Source organism: Arvicola amphibius, chromosome 5 (assembly GCF_903992535.2).
Source record: "Arvicola amphibius chromosome 5, mArvAmp1.2, whole genome shotgun sequence".
Classification (NCBI taxonomy): Eukaryota; Metazoa; Chordata; class Mammalia; order Rodentia; family Cricetidae; genus Arvicola; species Arvicola amphibius.
Window position 1 is genome coordinate 17,732,001 of NC_052051.1, and position 14,639 is coordinate 17,746,639.

Below are 14,639 nucleotides of genomic sequence, written 5' to 3' on the forward strand. Positions count from 1 at the left end.
CTGAGCCTGCAGCACCCCAACCTGCACACTCCTACAGTGTAGGCATGTATATTCCAGTGGTACAGTCCAGAAAAACAAAGAGACCAATAATAAGGGTATCAGTGAGAGGGTGCACATGCCTCCCCAACACCCACTTGGGGAATTAGCCCCCATTGCCCCACCATTCCAATCTTTTAGACTTTGGGTTTGGTAGGAGTTGAAATGTGTTTGCTGCCTGGCATTTGGAGCCATCTCTAAGATCTGAGGCAGATGACTCAAGACTAAAGTTATAAAAATCAAAGTGTACGATGAGGCCAGAGGCTCTGGAAAGGCCACTTACTCCCTGTCCATCTCCTCCTCTCCTGTCTTCTCTGTCTTCCTCAGCCCAGGGACAGACTTCTGACCTGAGACCCTGAAGACTAGGGAGCAGCCTTACTCAGGGCACAGCACCTGGATCTTGACGAGGTTTACATAGACAGCAAAAACCTTCAGGACATGCTAAGAATGGCAGTTAGTGTCCCTTTAAAAGACTGGGTGGCACATACCTTTAATCCCAGCACTCAAAAGCAGAGGCAGGTGAATCTCTGTGAGTTCGAAACCAGCCTGACCTCCGGAGTAGGTCCCAAGACAGCTGGGTCTACACAGACTTCTCATCTGAGGCACCCCAAGCACTATGAAGGTAACACTCAGGGCTAGATGAGAACCAGCTTCTGCAGAATAGACTCCCACACCTCAGACAGCATTCAACTCACTGACTATGCAGAAGAGACGGGGCTGCTACAGAGACAAGCTAAATGGCAGATACACCTGAAGCTGGGAAGTGGAGAAGAGGGCTTTTCTGGAGACCAGCTCCTGAAGGCGCCCTACTTCCCAGCCACCAGGCTCAGCACATGCCTGCAGTCAGCTCTCCAGCCCATCACAGGACAGTCATCCTGTGCATCCACTGCAGAGATGGGCAACAGGTGAACAGTCTACAACCTAGGACAGCAGGAGCACTAGAGAAAGGGAATAAAAAGAATGGGGCGGGCTGGAGAGATGGCTCAGAGGTTAAGAGCACTGGCTGTTCTTCCAGAGGTCCTGAGTTCACATGGTGGCTCACAACCATCTGTAATGAGATCTCGTGCTCTCTTCTGGCCTGCAGGCAAACACGCAGGCAGAACACTATATGTAATAAATAAATAAAATCTTTAAAAAAATTATATATATATATATATATATATATATATATATATATATATATATAAAGAATGGGGCACTAACTCTTTTTAGGGATCTTCAGTACAGAGCCTGGGAATGAAGGAACAAAATCCAAAACCTTAATTTAGACCCAAGACTCTGGGCCAGAGCTCTTGTCCTAAAATTCCCCACCTCCGGCAAAGCCACTTTCTAAACAGCCCCACAGACAGATATCTCCACATATACGGTCATGGGGTCACATGGCAAAGGAAGATGGCACCATGACACACTGTCCTTCCTGTGCCTGTGAAGCAAAAGCAGCTGCTGCCACACCAGCAACTGTGGACAAAAGGGACAAAACCCCTCCTTGGAACCTTAGCCAAACCAGGTTACACCACAAGAGACTGCCTCCAACACCCTGACTGAGAAGAGCAGCTGGGCCTAACCACATTCAGCCTCTTTCCTACCTTGGTAAACAGGAAACAGCCATTCAGACAGCTGGATAGAGGTCCATGGGATCCCTACATGGGACCTTGCTTTGTGATGTACAAATTGCTTCAGGTTACAGCTGCACAGCCCAAAATCCTCACCAACATGCAAGCCACCTAGAGTCTAGATTCCAGATGACTCTTCTCTTTAGGTAAATGAGGAATGGAGGGCCCAAGGGGTTTTATCAAATGGTGATTCATGGCAGATGGGGCTCTGGAGTGTCCCCATGGTAATACTAACTCTGATATTGGGTATATGGAGCAAAAGAAAGAAGGTCAGACGGCTTCACACTGCCTAGGCAGGCAGCACTCTTTCCTAAAACATAGCTTATTTCAATGGCAACAGCATATGTAGGTCCCAAAGGGAGAGAAGAGAGAAAGAAGACCTCATATAGAAGACAGAGCCTGAAGGGACCTCACGTCACTTGTCCTGTGGCTCTGCTAGTTCCCAGCATCTGTCTCCTCCACACCAGGCTCTGAGCTGGGTCCTGGGGAAACATATCAATAGGCACTGAGTTCCTGCCCTTCAGAAAATCCCAGCCTAACAAGGAAACAGATGGGGAAGCAGATAACTATGAGGTCATGCAGAGAATGGAACAGCGGGGAGACATCTGTGGTGCTGTGTGTCCACAACCTCCCCTCTCTTTGGTGTTCTGCTCTTGACTTTCTCCACACAACCTTGTCCAGACCTTCTTGCTTCTTTGTGAGCTACAGGCCAACTGCCATTAAACATGGGCCAGAGTCCTCTCCTCTTCTGGTGTCACTGCCATCTCAGTGACAGTCATGGCCACAGCTGTAATTCCTTCTGCTTCACACACCGTCGCTAGCCTCTACATGTCTGACACTACATTCCAACTGCTCACTTCCTATTCCTACACACACACACACACACACACACACACACAAAGACAAACTTCAAGCCAAATATTGTGTTCTCTCACCCAAACCCTAGGCTCCTCTGGATACACCAACAATATTACCATTCAAACAGGTACATGAACTGAAAACTTCAAAAGGTTAAGATTTCTTTTTCTCAGGCCTAGCAATATGGCTCAGCAGGAAAAGGCACTTATTGTCAAGCCTGGTGACCTGAGTTCAATCCCCGGGATCCACATGGTGAAAGGAGAAAACCAGCTCCCTCAAGTTGTTTCCTGACCTCAAAACATACACACACTTTGAAGTTTTTTGAATCCTTTGGTTCTCACCAACCCCCAATCCAACCCTCCAAGTTCAGCTGACTCTGTAATTCACAATGAGCAACTGTAAGGACATCATGCTAGGTGTTGGAGCTTGACCATGGAGGAAGGATTAAGCTTGTACCGTGCTAGGAAGATTATGTTAAACAGAGTCTACAGACAGACATTTCTCAGAAACTGCAAAGCACAGAGGATGAGGTCGTTGTCTCTGTTGGGTGGGAAGGGCAGCAGCAGCAAGAGTGACATCTGGCATCCTGTCACTAATCTTTTGCACATTTGCTGTGCATATTACATAAAGCTCTTAATTAAACTGTGCTATTTCATCCTTACAACTAATACTATGAAGCAAGTATAGGGTTCCCATTTTCCAAGCGAGGACACTGAGCACAGAGTGGCTAATGATCCTACCCAAGGTGACAGTTGGCGAGTGGCAGAGCCAAAGATATTTCAGTGCCAAGCTGTATGTGCCCTGGGCTTGTGTTCTGTGCTGCCTTGGGATCCCTGTGGGAAGCCGCCAAGTGGGAGCAACACAAGGAGGATGGCAGGACTCCAGGCTGCACCATACATGCTGCTTTGTGTCATTCTTACTGTAAAAGTCTTATGTGTATTGTTTTAAACTTATTAGTGTGTGTGTGTGTGTGTGTGTGCGCGCGCGCACACACGAGAATGCACACATCCTATGACACTTGGGGAGGCCAGAGGACAACTATGGGTTCCAGTTTGGTTAGAGGCCAATCAGGCTTCCATGGCAAGTGTGTTTACCCACTAAGCTATCTCTCTCTCAGTTCTCAAGTGTGTTTTAGGCTATCTGGCTGTTTTCTGTAAATTCCTTGAGGATATAAACCATGTCTGCACTGCTCCATGCCTAGCAGGAACTGAACACATGGTGCAAGGAAAGGAAATTATACTCAGAGTCTTTCTTGGCTGACCAACCTACCCCTGCCCAGCAGGTAAGTGAGACCTCTAGCCTCTGATGCTTGCAGATGGCTCTGCAAGGCCCTCCCAGAGGGCAGAGGACAGGCAGTAGGTTAGGAGGGGAAAGAAGAGTCTGGGATCTCTGTCCCACAAAGGAGTACAGCAGCTTCAGAACTTCCTTTGGCAAAACTCCTTAGTAAATTTGCTCACCTTTTGCTTGTGCAAGTAGAGTCAGTCTTAAACCCCACAGACGGTCACAGGGGTTAAATCTCAATGACAAAGGAAGTCATCAATTTGGAGGTCTGGTGATGTCTTATGATGTGGAAGTCTTATTTCTTTATACCCCAAGAAGTTTTTCCTGCCTTAGAGCTGTGTGGCCCAGCCCCTCCACAACACCTGCCACACTCTCTGGGTCTTACCAGCCCAAGCCACTCCCCTTTTATTCCTAAAGAAACAAGGCCCCAGAAAAGATCTAGTCTCTGTCTTCAACCCACAGGGGAACTTGGTCTCTGTCTATCCAGGAAGCCTAGATTAGATCCTTTGAAATTCTCTCCACCTCTCAAGTAAGAGAGACCTTGTGAGCCTACCCCCAGTTTTAGTAACCCCTCACCCCATCCCCCACCAATGCACATCCTAGTACAGAACTTCAGGTTTCTAGTACAGGCCAGTTCTCAATGCAGAAATCTGAGGACAGCCTCCTGGGAGCAGTCTGGACCAGGTACTTTGCTCTCACGTCACCGCCACAAACCCCTGACAAAGTGCCACTGTCACCTTTGAACCTCCCCAGTGGATATGTTGTGGGTGAAGAAGTGACTGGGTGGAAAGAAAAAAGCTGCTCCAACTTGTGAAGCATCAGGTGGGACCATTGGGGTGGTCTGCAGAGTCTCAGAAGGGTCATCACTGCCTGGGTCGATACCCCAACCTGTTAAATGAGGGAACTGTGCTGACCTATGACCTCTAGAGGCTGAGAAACCTGTGGGACCTGTGACTGACTGAGGCTTTCCTCCCCTTTCTTAGGCTAATCATCCTATGAACTTAGGCCTGCTACTGGGCCTGAGGCTAGAATCTCCCCAGCACACACCCACATCTACCTACACAGCCTTATTCTTAGCACAGCTATGGCCAAGCCAAGGGCACTCCGACCCTCCTACAGGTTCTCAAGAATCACTTCACAAGACTTCAACTCAGCATTGTCTCCTAGAAGCCAATCCCAAAATGAAAGCCCCTCCTGAGCTGAAGAAAAATTAGTTCCATAGACAAATGGTGTCACACTGGCTGTGGGCTATCATGGTCTCTCCCCGGTCCGGCCAGTGCACTTCTCATCTGTCTGTGTTCTGCTCCCAGGCACTGCAAGAGCCTCTACCCAGTGCTGATGTTTCAGTCAATGGGGAGGGGACTCTACGGAGCAGGGTGAACTGCCAGAGAGAGAGGCCAACTCCACTGGGCCCTCTAGCTCAGTCCTCAGCACTGTATGACAGACAGGACTGCCTCCTGTCAGCCCCGTTTAAATATGCTCCATGTTCCAGACTGCAAATGCCCCCAAAGCAAGTTCTCTCTGCCTAGCCTGGGTTCAATAAAGGAGATGCCAGTCTTCTGCTGGAGAAAGCCTCGCCCCATTTACTCCTGAATTTTGCTGAAGCCAGGGCCTCTGGCCAACACGGGAAGGGCCAGAGCCGGAAGGAAGCAGCAGAGCCTATACACAAAGCCTCTATGCGGGCTATAAAAAGTAGCCCCTCCCTGCTTCCCCCAGGATGGGCCTGGTTCCTAGGAGGTGAGGGTAGAGCACTCATACTTGTGCTGGGCACAAAGCCACTACAGCCTCTCAAGAGGCTAGCCCAGCACCACCTCAAAACTCTCCTTGAAAGGAGAGAGCGAGAGCACCACAGCCTGAGCCAGGACTGCAAGTAAGACACTTGAAATCTACTCCACTGTCCCCACCACCTCTCCCCACAGCTCCCCAGGAGTCAGTTCATGGCCTAGTACTCCTTTCTCTGCTCTCTGGGGGCCAACAAGCAGATTCTCTAGAAGCCTCCAGGAGCCTGGATCCCCAACTCTCCAGAGGCTTCACATATGAAGCCATGGAGCTGTGGGAGCAGCCATGAAAAAGGTTTTAAGACGCTCTACTTCTGCAGTTATAGGAGAAACACTAAGGCCACAACAGATGATGCCCAGGGGGCAACTCTACTTAAGTAAAGTCTAAGGGCAGGGACATTATATAAGGGCTTCAAAGTCTAAATGCTAAGACTTTCTCAAAGGTCGTGCACACGGTACCTAGCTTTACAGAGAAAGGCTCCAGATTCCTCTGTAGTCTAGTTTGCCCAGTGTTCAGGTCAGCACCACAGGGCTAACCTAGAGAACTGAGGCCACTCTCCAAAGACAGTGACAGCATAGATGGATGGTATATGTAGCTAGCATAAAGGACAAATGAACCTTTCTGCCACCAGCCAGCGGTAGGGGCCTTTGTCCTTGCAGCATGCCCTCAACCACCCTTTGGATAGAGGGGCCCATGCTTGTTTCCCGGCACAGCACTCCCCACACCCTGTAATTATTTGTCTGGCTGTATCTGCCCTAACTGTATGTTCGCTACTAGACTTAACAATGCTTGCCACAGTGAGAAGCCAGAGCACACGTGGTACCTTTCTTGTTTAACGATCCAGTGAGGTCCAAGGAAGCCAGGCTTCTTTTTTTATTGAGATGTATTTTTATTTTATATACATGAATATTTGCCTGAATGCATATATGTATGTTTATTTTATATATATATATATATATATATATATATATATATATATGAATATTTGTCTGAATGCATGTCTGCATGCAATGCCCATGGAGGCCATGAAAGGGCATTAGATTCCCTGCTAGGATACCACATGGGTGCTGGGAATTACAACTGGGACCTCTGAAGAGCAGCCACTGCTCTAACCACTGAACCATCTCTCCAGCTTCTCTGCTCCCTCCCTTCTTAAGGAAAGTGGCTGTGTTGCCATGAAAAGCAACCCATTTAGTGATCTGCTAATACCATAAACTGGCAGCTTAGTGAGCCCAGCACAAAGCAGCTAGGCCCACCTAACACCTGGTGTAGCCATATAGGAGTAGAGGCACCCTGAAGTCTGTTGTGAGGAGACCCTGGGAAGGTGCTTCTTGATCCTTTCCTCTGGAGAAGTGCTGATGGGCTGTTAGCAGGAACTAGTGAGAGCAAGTCCAGGGATGAGGTGCTCTGGCTTCCATGAAGGTAGACAGCACCTTCACTGTAGGAGGGAAGGTCTGGAAAGCTAGGTATCTGGCTATCCAAGTACCCCTGGCCAGAACAACCGGTATGGAGGTGACAAGTATCTAGCTTCTCCACAGATGAAAGCCTGGGCTGGGTAAACACATTTGGCCAGAGCACAGAATAGAGGTCGTGTATCTATAGAATGGTCCACCTTATTGTTAGTTTCCCAGAGTGGGAGAATAAACAACACTATAGGAGGAATCAGAAATCCCACACTTAACTGTAAACTTACTCCATGACCTCACTCTCGGGACCTCTGTTTGCTTCTCTCTGCGACAGGGACAACAATTCCTCCTTCCCTGAACGCACGGAGCTAGGGATGAGAAAACGCGCCACGCACCATTCTAATACCAATCTTTCTGATGCCCTGTTCTCTGCACCCAAACTCAAGGCAACAACGGGCTCCCACCCAGCAACACTCGGTGGAAAGCAGAACCTGGCTGTTGACTAAGAGGAGAACAGAGGGAAGGCATACCTAAGAGTCCGTAGGCATCAAAGGTTGTGCTGGCCATTTTTACAAAAATCTCTTATGTTATATACAATCTTACTCCGTTAGCCTTAACCTAAACTCCAGGAGGAAGAATTCTGCTGTCTGTCTTTTGTTTTTTGAGACTGGTCTCACTCTGTAGCCTAGGCTGGTCTATAACTCACTACGTAGCCAAGATGGCTTTGAACTTGCCACACCTGGCTAAGAATTGTTTTATAGAACAGGCTGAGAAGCTAAAAAGTAACTTACCTAGGGTCAGAAGAACACATCTGAGTAGTCACAGCTCAGTTACCACAAGGGTCGGGCTAGCTGCCCAAGGACATCCAGGCATTCCTTGTTACTATCAGAGATTCCTCCAAGGCAGTGACTACACGGTGCACCAAAACATTCAGTCCTACCCCACACCCTCCAGAGACTCTCCTAAGTCTACACATTGACTTCTCTTCACGAGAGAGCAGAGAAGAGCAAGAACCAACAGCAGGCTTCTACTTCCCACTTCCTCCGCTATATTCAGCTAGGATACACTGCCCTTGAAACCATGTTCCACGGGAAAGGAGACGGAGTGGAAAGAAACACTGAGGTAGTAGAAGCGGATGTGACCCTACCACTCTGGGCTGTGGCAGAGCACTTCCTGGAAGACTGGGTGTCCTCTATCATTCAGATAGCAAGACCAATTCAATCTTGAACTGGCTCAGAAACAAACCAACACAATGTCTTCACCCAAGCCACAGCTCCCAGCCAACTGTCTTTTCTCCACACAAATACCCATGGTAGCAAAAAGCACCAACCACAGAGGCACAGCTTCTTGCCCTTTACCAAAGGACTTGATGGCCATGCACCAGCCTTTGACTACAACACACACACATCTCTTCTAAGCTGGTCCTGCTGGGGACTCTCTCTCCTGTCAGATTCCACAGACACCACACTTGATGCCAAGTACTTTACACAGATATTCTTCCATTCCCCTTCACAGATGAGAAGCTCGGAAGGTTAAGTACAGGGTCGAGACCACAGAGCAGGTGAGCTGAGCACGGAGTTTGCTGCCCAGTGCAGCCAACTACTCAACTCTGCACTCAGCCCCACTCACCCGTTTTTCTCATCAATGCACTCAATGCAAACAATGTCTATTGAACAAATAAATGACCATCCTGCCAAGGGGCCACCTGAAGCAATGGTCAAGATCTCCCACTCAAGTCTATGCATCTATGTAAACCACCCCTTCCCAACACAAAGTCCTGGGAGAAGCTAGAGGTGCCAGGCTTCCTCGTTCTGGGTTTGCTCAGCTTTGCTAGTCATCTGTGAAGCAGGTTCAGAGAAAACAAAGCCCTCCAGCCCCCCGTCCCCACCTCTGGACGGGAAACCTGGAAGCTCACACCAGACAAGCGTGGGGTACTGAGGAAACAGAAAGAGGTCTGACTTCCCCTGGAAAAATGAGACAAAAAGGAAACACATGGCAGGGATGGCTAGCTCTGGAACTTCCGGCACATGCTCTTGGAGTTCTCTCACTGGGAGTACCTAGCCAGCACAACGAGCAGCTAGGTGATAGAGCAGAGGCCTAGTCCTCACCAGCCAGGCGCCCTCAACTACAGGAGCCACGTCCCACCAATCACAGCATACCATTAGTCTTCACTGGAGCTACTGGACCAACAGTGGTCCTCAACTAAGCATGGGTCTCAACTGTCCCACTACAGAGGCACAGTATGAAAAACTACAGAGCCAGAGCCTAGGAGAGCTGTCTAGGATGCAGATGCTCCAGAGGTCTTAACCGTCTAAATATGGAGGTTTCTTCTTAAAAGGAGCAACAAAGGCTACAGAAAGCATGGGGCCAAGACCTGCTGCCAACACAACCTGAGAACACAGTCCCTGTAAAGATCGGCCAGGCAGCCAGAGTGAAAAGTCTCTTTAGCACTGAGCAGGAAGTCTATGACTGCTTTTAACTCCCCGAAATTCTGCAACATAAATGCCAACCTCAAGCCTAATTCTGGTCACACACATACACACCCAAAGCACCTTCCGCCCCTTCCAAGCCACGCTGCTGCCTCTCATCAGAAGAAGTCCATTTGTTTCACCAGTGCCAAAGTGAGAGAAGACAGGGTTAGGGAACGGCAGTCTGTCCTTCAGGGCCACAGCACCCTGAAGGCAGTGGCAGCCTTTCTCCCTCCTCAGGCAAGGCTAGGGTTATCAGCAAAAAGTCAAACACCCGAGGCATCTGAGCAGGTGGTAGAGGACCCACCAAGGTAGTGAGGTACAAACAGGCAGAAGTGGGGCAGGCTCCTAGCCTTTAATATGGCCCCAAAGAGCAAAGGGCCAGGCTCAATGAAAACCTGCATATCTCTGGGTGATCCTTGCAGGTCTGGGAAAATGAGGTCCTCTGCATTCCTGTCTCCAACCCTCAAAGACCTGAGTGGGACAAAATGGACTAGCTGGTCTTCTCTCCAAACCCCAAACCCCTTCTTTCTGTCTAGGCCCCAACTTACAAAGACATCCAATATACAAAACTCCAAACATTTTTTTCTACAGAAACATGGTCTACATGTAGGATGAGTGAACAGGCGTGTGACAAAATAATAGTTTCCTCTTTTATACGGGTAGTGAGTTAAGTGAATGAGACCCTCTCTCAGCCCTCCTTCCTCCAAGCTCTTTCTTAAGAGCCACATTAGGGGCCGGGCAGTGGTGGCACACGCCTTTAATCCCAGCACAAGCAAGGGGATCCCTGTGAGTTCAAGGCCAGCTATAAGAGCAAAACAGGATCCAAAGATACACAAAGTAAACCCTATCTCAAAGAAAAAAAAAGAGCCATATTAGACCTCCCTCAGAGCCCCAACCCAGGGTCTAGGAGGACAGTGTCATCTACCATGGCTATTGTTACTAACAACTGTTTTTTAAGCCTCTGCAACATCAGCTCACATCTATAAGGTAGTTAACGCTTACTTCACTCCAACTACCTACCTCCCTTCCAAGAATGACCACTTATAAGTAAACACACTAACTTACAGAGGAACCAAGGCTGAGAGAAGGAAAGCACCCGGCTAGGTGGCATACAACTAACAAACTGACTTCAAATGCATACCTGTCTTCAACCACTGGGCTACAGACACATACTGCCTACTGGTCACACACATGTTTAGAATACAGCTATTATCAAGAGAACTAATGCCACCACTTAAACAGAGGACAGACTATAAATGTAAGAGGTGGCCATGCAACCTGCAACCTGATATTGGGATGTCGGTCTCAGGACCTCCCAAACTGTCTGCAATTCCCCCACACTGGAAACCATGGTTTCTTAAATCACCGAAATGCTCTTCCAGTGGAGGTCAGGCTGATGAGGCCCTGACGCTAAGTGCCACTTCTGTCTGGTGGCTGTGTCAGACCTGAAGTTTGCAGTTGAGAATGGCTGCCTTACCACAAAAACCTTCCTTCCTCCTCATCTCCTCACCCATCTACACACACGAACATCATACCCAGGAAGATCTGTGGAACCTTCTCTCCGTTATTACTTCCTGACAACCTTCCCCCACCCCCAACACAGACCTGGCTCGGAGACTAGATCTCTCCAATCACAGTCTCTTTGGGGTCCTTGCAAGAACCAATTCAAGCCTGGAGCTGCAAAGACAGCATCTCAGCTGGGAGGCCAGAGCTGTATCCAGCCTCACACCAAGGAAAATGACTCTCAGAAGAGCTGAGGTTTCTTAAAACCTCTTCTTCACTCTTGTCAGCAGAGACTTGTGTAAACCCTCCAAGCTCAGGCCTGAAGGCTGAGGCAGGAAACCAGGGGAGCAACTCTGGGCTCCCCTAAGGTCACTAGAACATTCAACACAAAGAGTTGCCAAGAGTACCTGACCCCAAGGCCCTAGGAGCCCTTCTGAGGCTATGCTCCTTGTTACAAGCTTGCAAGAGCAAAGGGGCCCCGTCGTTTTACCAAGAGCCCCGGCGATGGCTCTGGATGTCTGCCTAGTAACACAAACCTCCAAAACTCAGACTTGGGACAAAAGAAGCAACCGGGGGAGAAAACGGCCACTGTTTTCTTTCAGTTTTTCTACTCCCACCCTCCCAAAGGACCACATTCTTCCCTGTCTCCAAGAGAGAGATGAGTAGGCCCCGCTATGCTCCAAAACCAGCCCTAGCTCAACATCTGCCTAAGTTCTACATGGGGATTCCAGAGGTTCTTGTGCCCGTCCGGGAGCTCTCGGACTTTCACAGACAGCACTCTCTGGGGAAATGGCAGTGGGCAGGAAGGTCTTGTCGCTCCCCCAGGTCCTCAGGCTGGGTGAGGGGCCTCTGGCTCGGCTTTCCCTCACCGCTGCTGACAGCGGCCCGGTTCTAGGGGCCAGAATCCCGCTCCACTTGTCTAGACAGTGAGGACTTTTTAGGCCTCAGGGCAAAGTGCCTGGAACACTCCCCTCTGTGGGGAGGGGGTGTCCTATCAGGTGATCCAAGACCCGGATGCCCCCCTCCCAGAGTGATCACCAGGGACTAGGCGGAGACCAGGCGCGAGGCGCGAGGCCCGAAAGTTTACCCAAGTGTTTGGGAAGCGGGAGGGCGCGAGCCAAGCTGGACAGGGGCGCACTTACTGGACCCCTCGATCTTGTCGGCGCCGCGGCTCCATGTGATCTGGCGCGTCTCCAATTTGACCTGGAAGGTCTTCCGTTCCGGCCGCTGCGACTTCTTGGAGTAGAACAAAGTCATGACGGTGCCCACCTCGAGGCTGCGGCAGAGGTGCAGCACCTCGGCTTCGGAGGGCGCGCCGGGCCCGCAGCCATTGGCGCAAGGGGTCGCGGCGCCCGCCATGCTGCAGCGACCTCGGCGACGCAGGCTGGCGGGCCCGGGGCGGCGGAGGCGGCAGCCAGGGAGGCAAGCGGGACCCGGTGGCGGCTCCTGCGGGCGGACACGGGGCGGGGACTGAGCGCGGGGGCGGGGCGGGGCGATGCTCCGCCCTCGGCGCGCCGGGAACAAAGGCGCTCCTGGGGACGACCCCCGCCCGCCGCCGCGCCTGCGCCCCGCCACCCAGGGCAGGCCTCGGAGGGAGGACCTGTCCCTCGGGCCCGCAGCTTTCCCTGCGCGGGCCCTGACAGGGCGCGGGGCACGGCTGCCCGTCACGCACGCAACCCCGCCCACAGGCTGCGGCCCGTCAGTCAGTCAGGCGCACACACGAGCCTCCCTCCCGCACGGACCCGGCCGCGGTGTGCACGTCTCCTGGGGAGTGAGGGCACGGCGCGACCCCCGGCCCGCCCGCCCGCCGAACCTGGTTACCTGGGCGGGCTGCCTGGCGGAGGAAGCCGCGCCAGGCTGGCCGCCTTACACCCGCGGCGGCGGCGGCGGCGGCGGGGGCGGACCCGCCGCGTACCCTCTCCGGGGAGGGGCGCACCCGCGGATTGGCCAGCGGGCCGTGAGTGACAGCCTGCCCGCCCCTCCCCCTCGCCACAGGCGTCTCTTAGGAGGGTAGCGCGAACTGGTCCTGGGGTGGCCTTCGAGGATGTCCTCGCGGGAAGAGACCCTGCAGGCGTGGGTCGGGCCCTGAGACCCTCGGCCGCGGGCTGCGTGGCCTTCGAGGCCTCTCTCTCGTGCGTGGGCCGCTGACCGCCTCACGCTCCGCCCGCACCCTACCTGCGGATGCTTTTCCGACACTCTGGTTTTTCCTCAGCTTTGTGTGTCTGCCCCGGCGCGGATCCTTCCTCGCCCCAGAAGCTTGCTGTCCTCTGGACTCAGTGCTGGGCCAGTTGTCAGGTCGAGCCGACCGTTCCGCTGGCTTCGCCTCTGCGCAGACACAGGTGACGCCAATCCTGGCTCTCCCCTGACCTCCCCCGACCCTGGCATCCCATTATCTGCACCACAGCCTTGCCATCCTCATCACATGGCTCCTTTCACTGGCTTCACCCCTCCCTGCCTGGCAGTAAACTGGAAAGGCCTCACCTTGCCAGGAGCCCCTTTTCCTCGGCCTCACCCCTAGGTAATCTGCTGAGGCTCTTCCTTCCCTCTTGACTTTGGGGCTCTCTCCACTCAGGCCATGATCCCAAGGCCCCATCACCCCCTTCCGTACACTGTCCTCTTGGGTCTTGCCTGCATCTGTCCTTCAGGATTTACCACTAAAATGGAATTAAGTTGTGATCCTTTTAACTGCGCACGAGAATTCCCACTGCGCTTCAAATCAGCACTGCCTTCATGGCCCAGCAGTCCTTGTCTTCCCCTGCCTCTCGCTCCTGCTTCGTCTCTCACCACTGACCCTTTGCTCTGCTCGCCACTCGTCTGCGGCTGTTGAATATATTTAAAACCTGACTTCCTCAGGCCATTCTCTGGACAGCACCGTGAACCTACGGTGTCTGCCAGTGTTGAGCAGTTAGGTGGGCAGCTAGCTACCATGCAGCTCTGGATAGTAGCATTTCGGTGGTGAGAAGTGCTACAGAACAGCCGGCGGATACAGAAAAACTTCCCTGGGTTTTGGGAGACTAGAACTTGTGAGCGCGTGTGTTCAGCAAACCCACCCACCCAGCTGGGCCACCTCCAGCTTTGCCTTGCTGAAGTGGTGACCTGTATGCTGTTTCCCTCCAGTGTTACCCTCAAAAATCTCAAAATTCAGTATAATAGTGAGGAACTTTGTCCTAAGGGATGGGGTAGTTGAGATGGACTGACTGCCACCTAGTGACAGGCCTTTAATGTCGGAATGAGGGAACTGGAATTGACCCAATGCTTGACCCTGGCTTGCACAACTAATGCTCATATTATCTTCAAATCAAGGTTTCAGAGCTGCATGACGAAGTGAGGCCACATAACTAGTGGAACCTGATTCCATGTGTTTCTGTTTCACGAGAGCCACTAGCTGAGGTAAATCTTGGTGGTCTGTTACTAGCTAAGGCTATAGGACTTCAAGAAAGACCAAATATAAGAAGATCAAATGCATTTTAATGGTGGGCTGGAGGAAAGTACTTTCCAGGCAACAGTAATAGCATGTACAAAGGGCCTAGGCTAGAAAGGATGCTGGGGTTTACTCGGTGGAGGGGAATTATCCGCCAGGATGATACCAAGAAAACAAATGGGGCTGAATAGGACCTTTGCTGCTTGTGTGGTCTTGTCAATTCTCCTAAGTGGCTCCTCTTAAATGTTATAACAATTGTTGATCTTTCTGT

At 51.4% G+C, this 14,639-nt stretch overlaps 1 protein-coding gene across 2 annotated transcripts in view; it reads right to left on the bottom strand.

Annotated features, from left to right (window-relative positions):
* Plcg1 (phospholipase C gamma 1) overlaps positions 1-12,808 on the bottom strand; it is a 32,435-nt gene extending 19,627 nt beyond the window's left edge. The window contains exons 1-2 of one of the 2 annotated variants that reach the window (XM_038329679.2): positions 12,769-12,808; positions 12,090-12,393 (exon numbers count right to left, since the gene is read on the bottom strand). In XM_038329679.2, the coding sequence (XP_038185607.1) occupies positions 12,090-12,306 (217 nt within the window). In that variant the 5' untranslated portion in view covers positions 12,307-12,393; positions 12,769-12,808. The remainder of the gene's footprint in view (positions 1-12,089; positions 12,394-12,768) is intronic. The other variant, XM_038329680.2, reaches the window with a different exon arrangement.
* Positions 12,809-14,639: the final 1,831 nt, after the last annotated feature.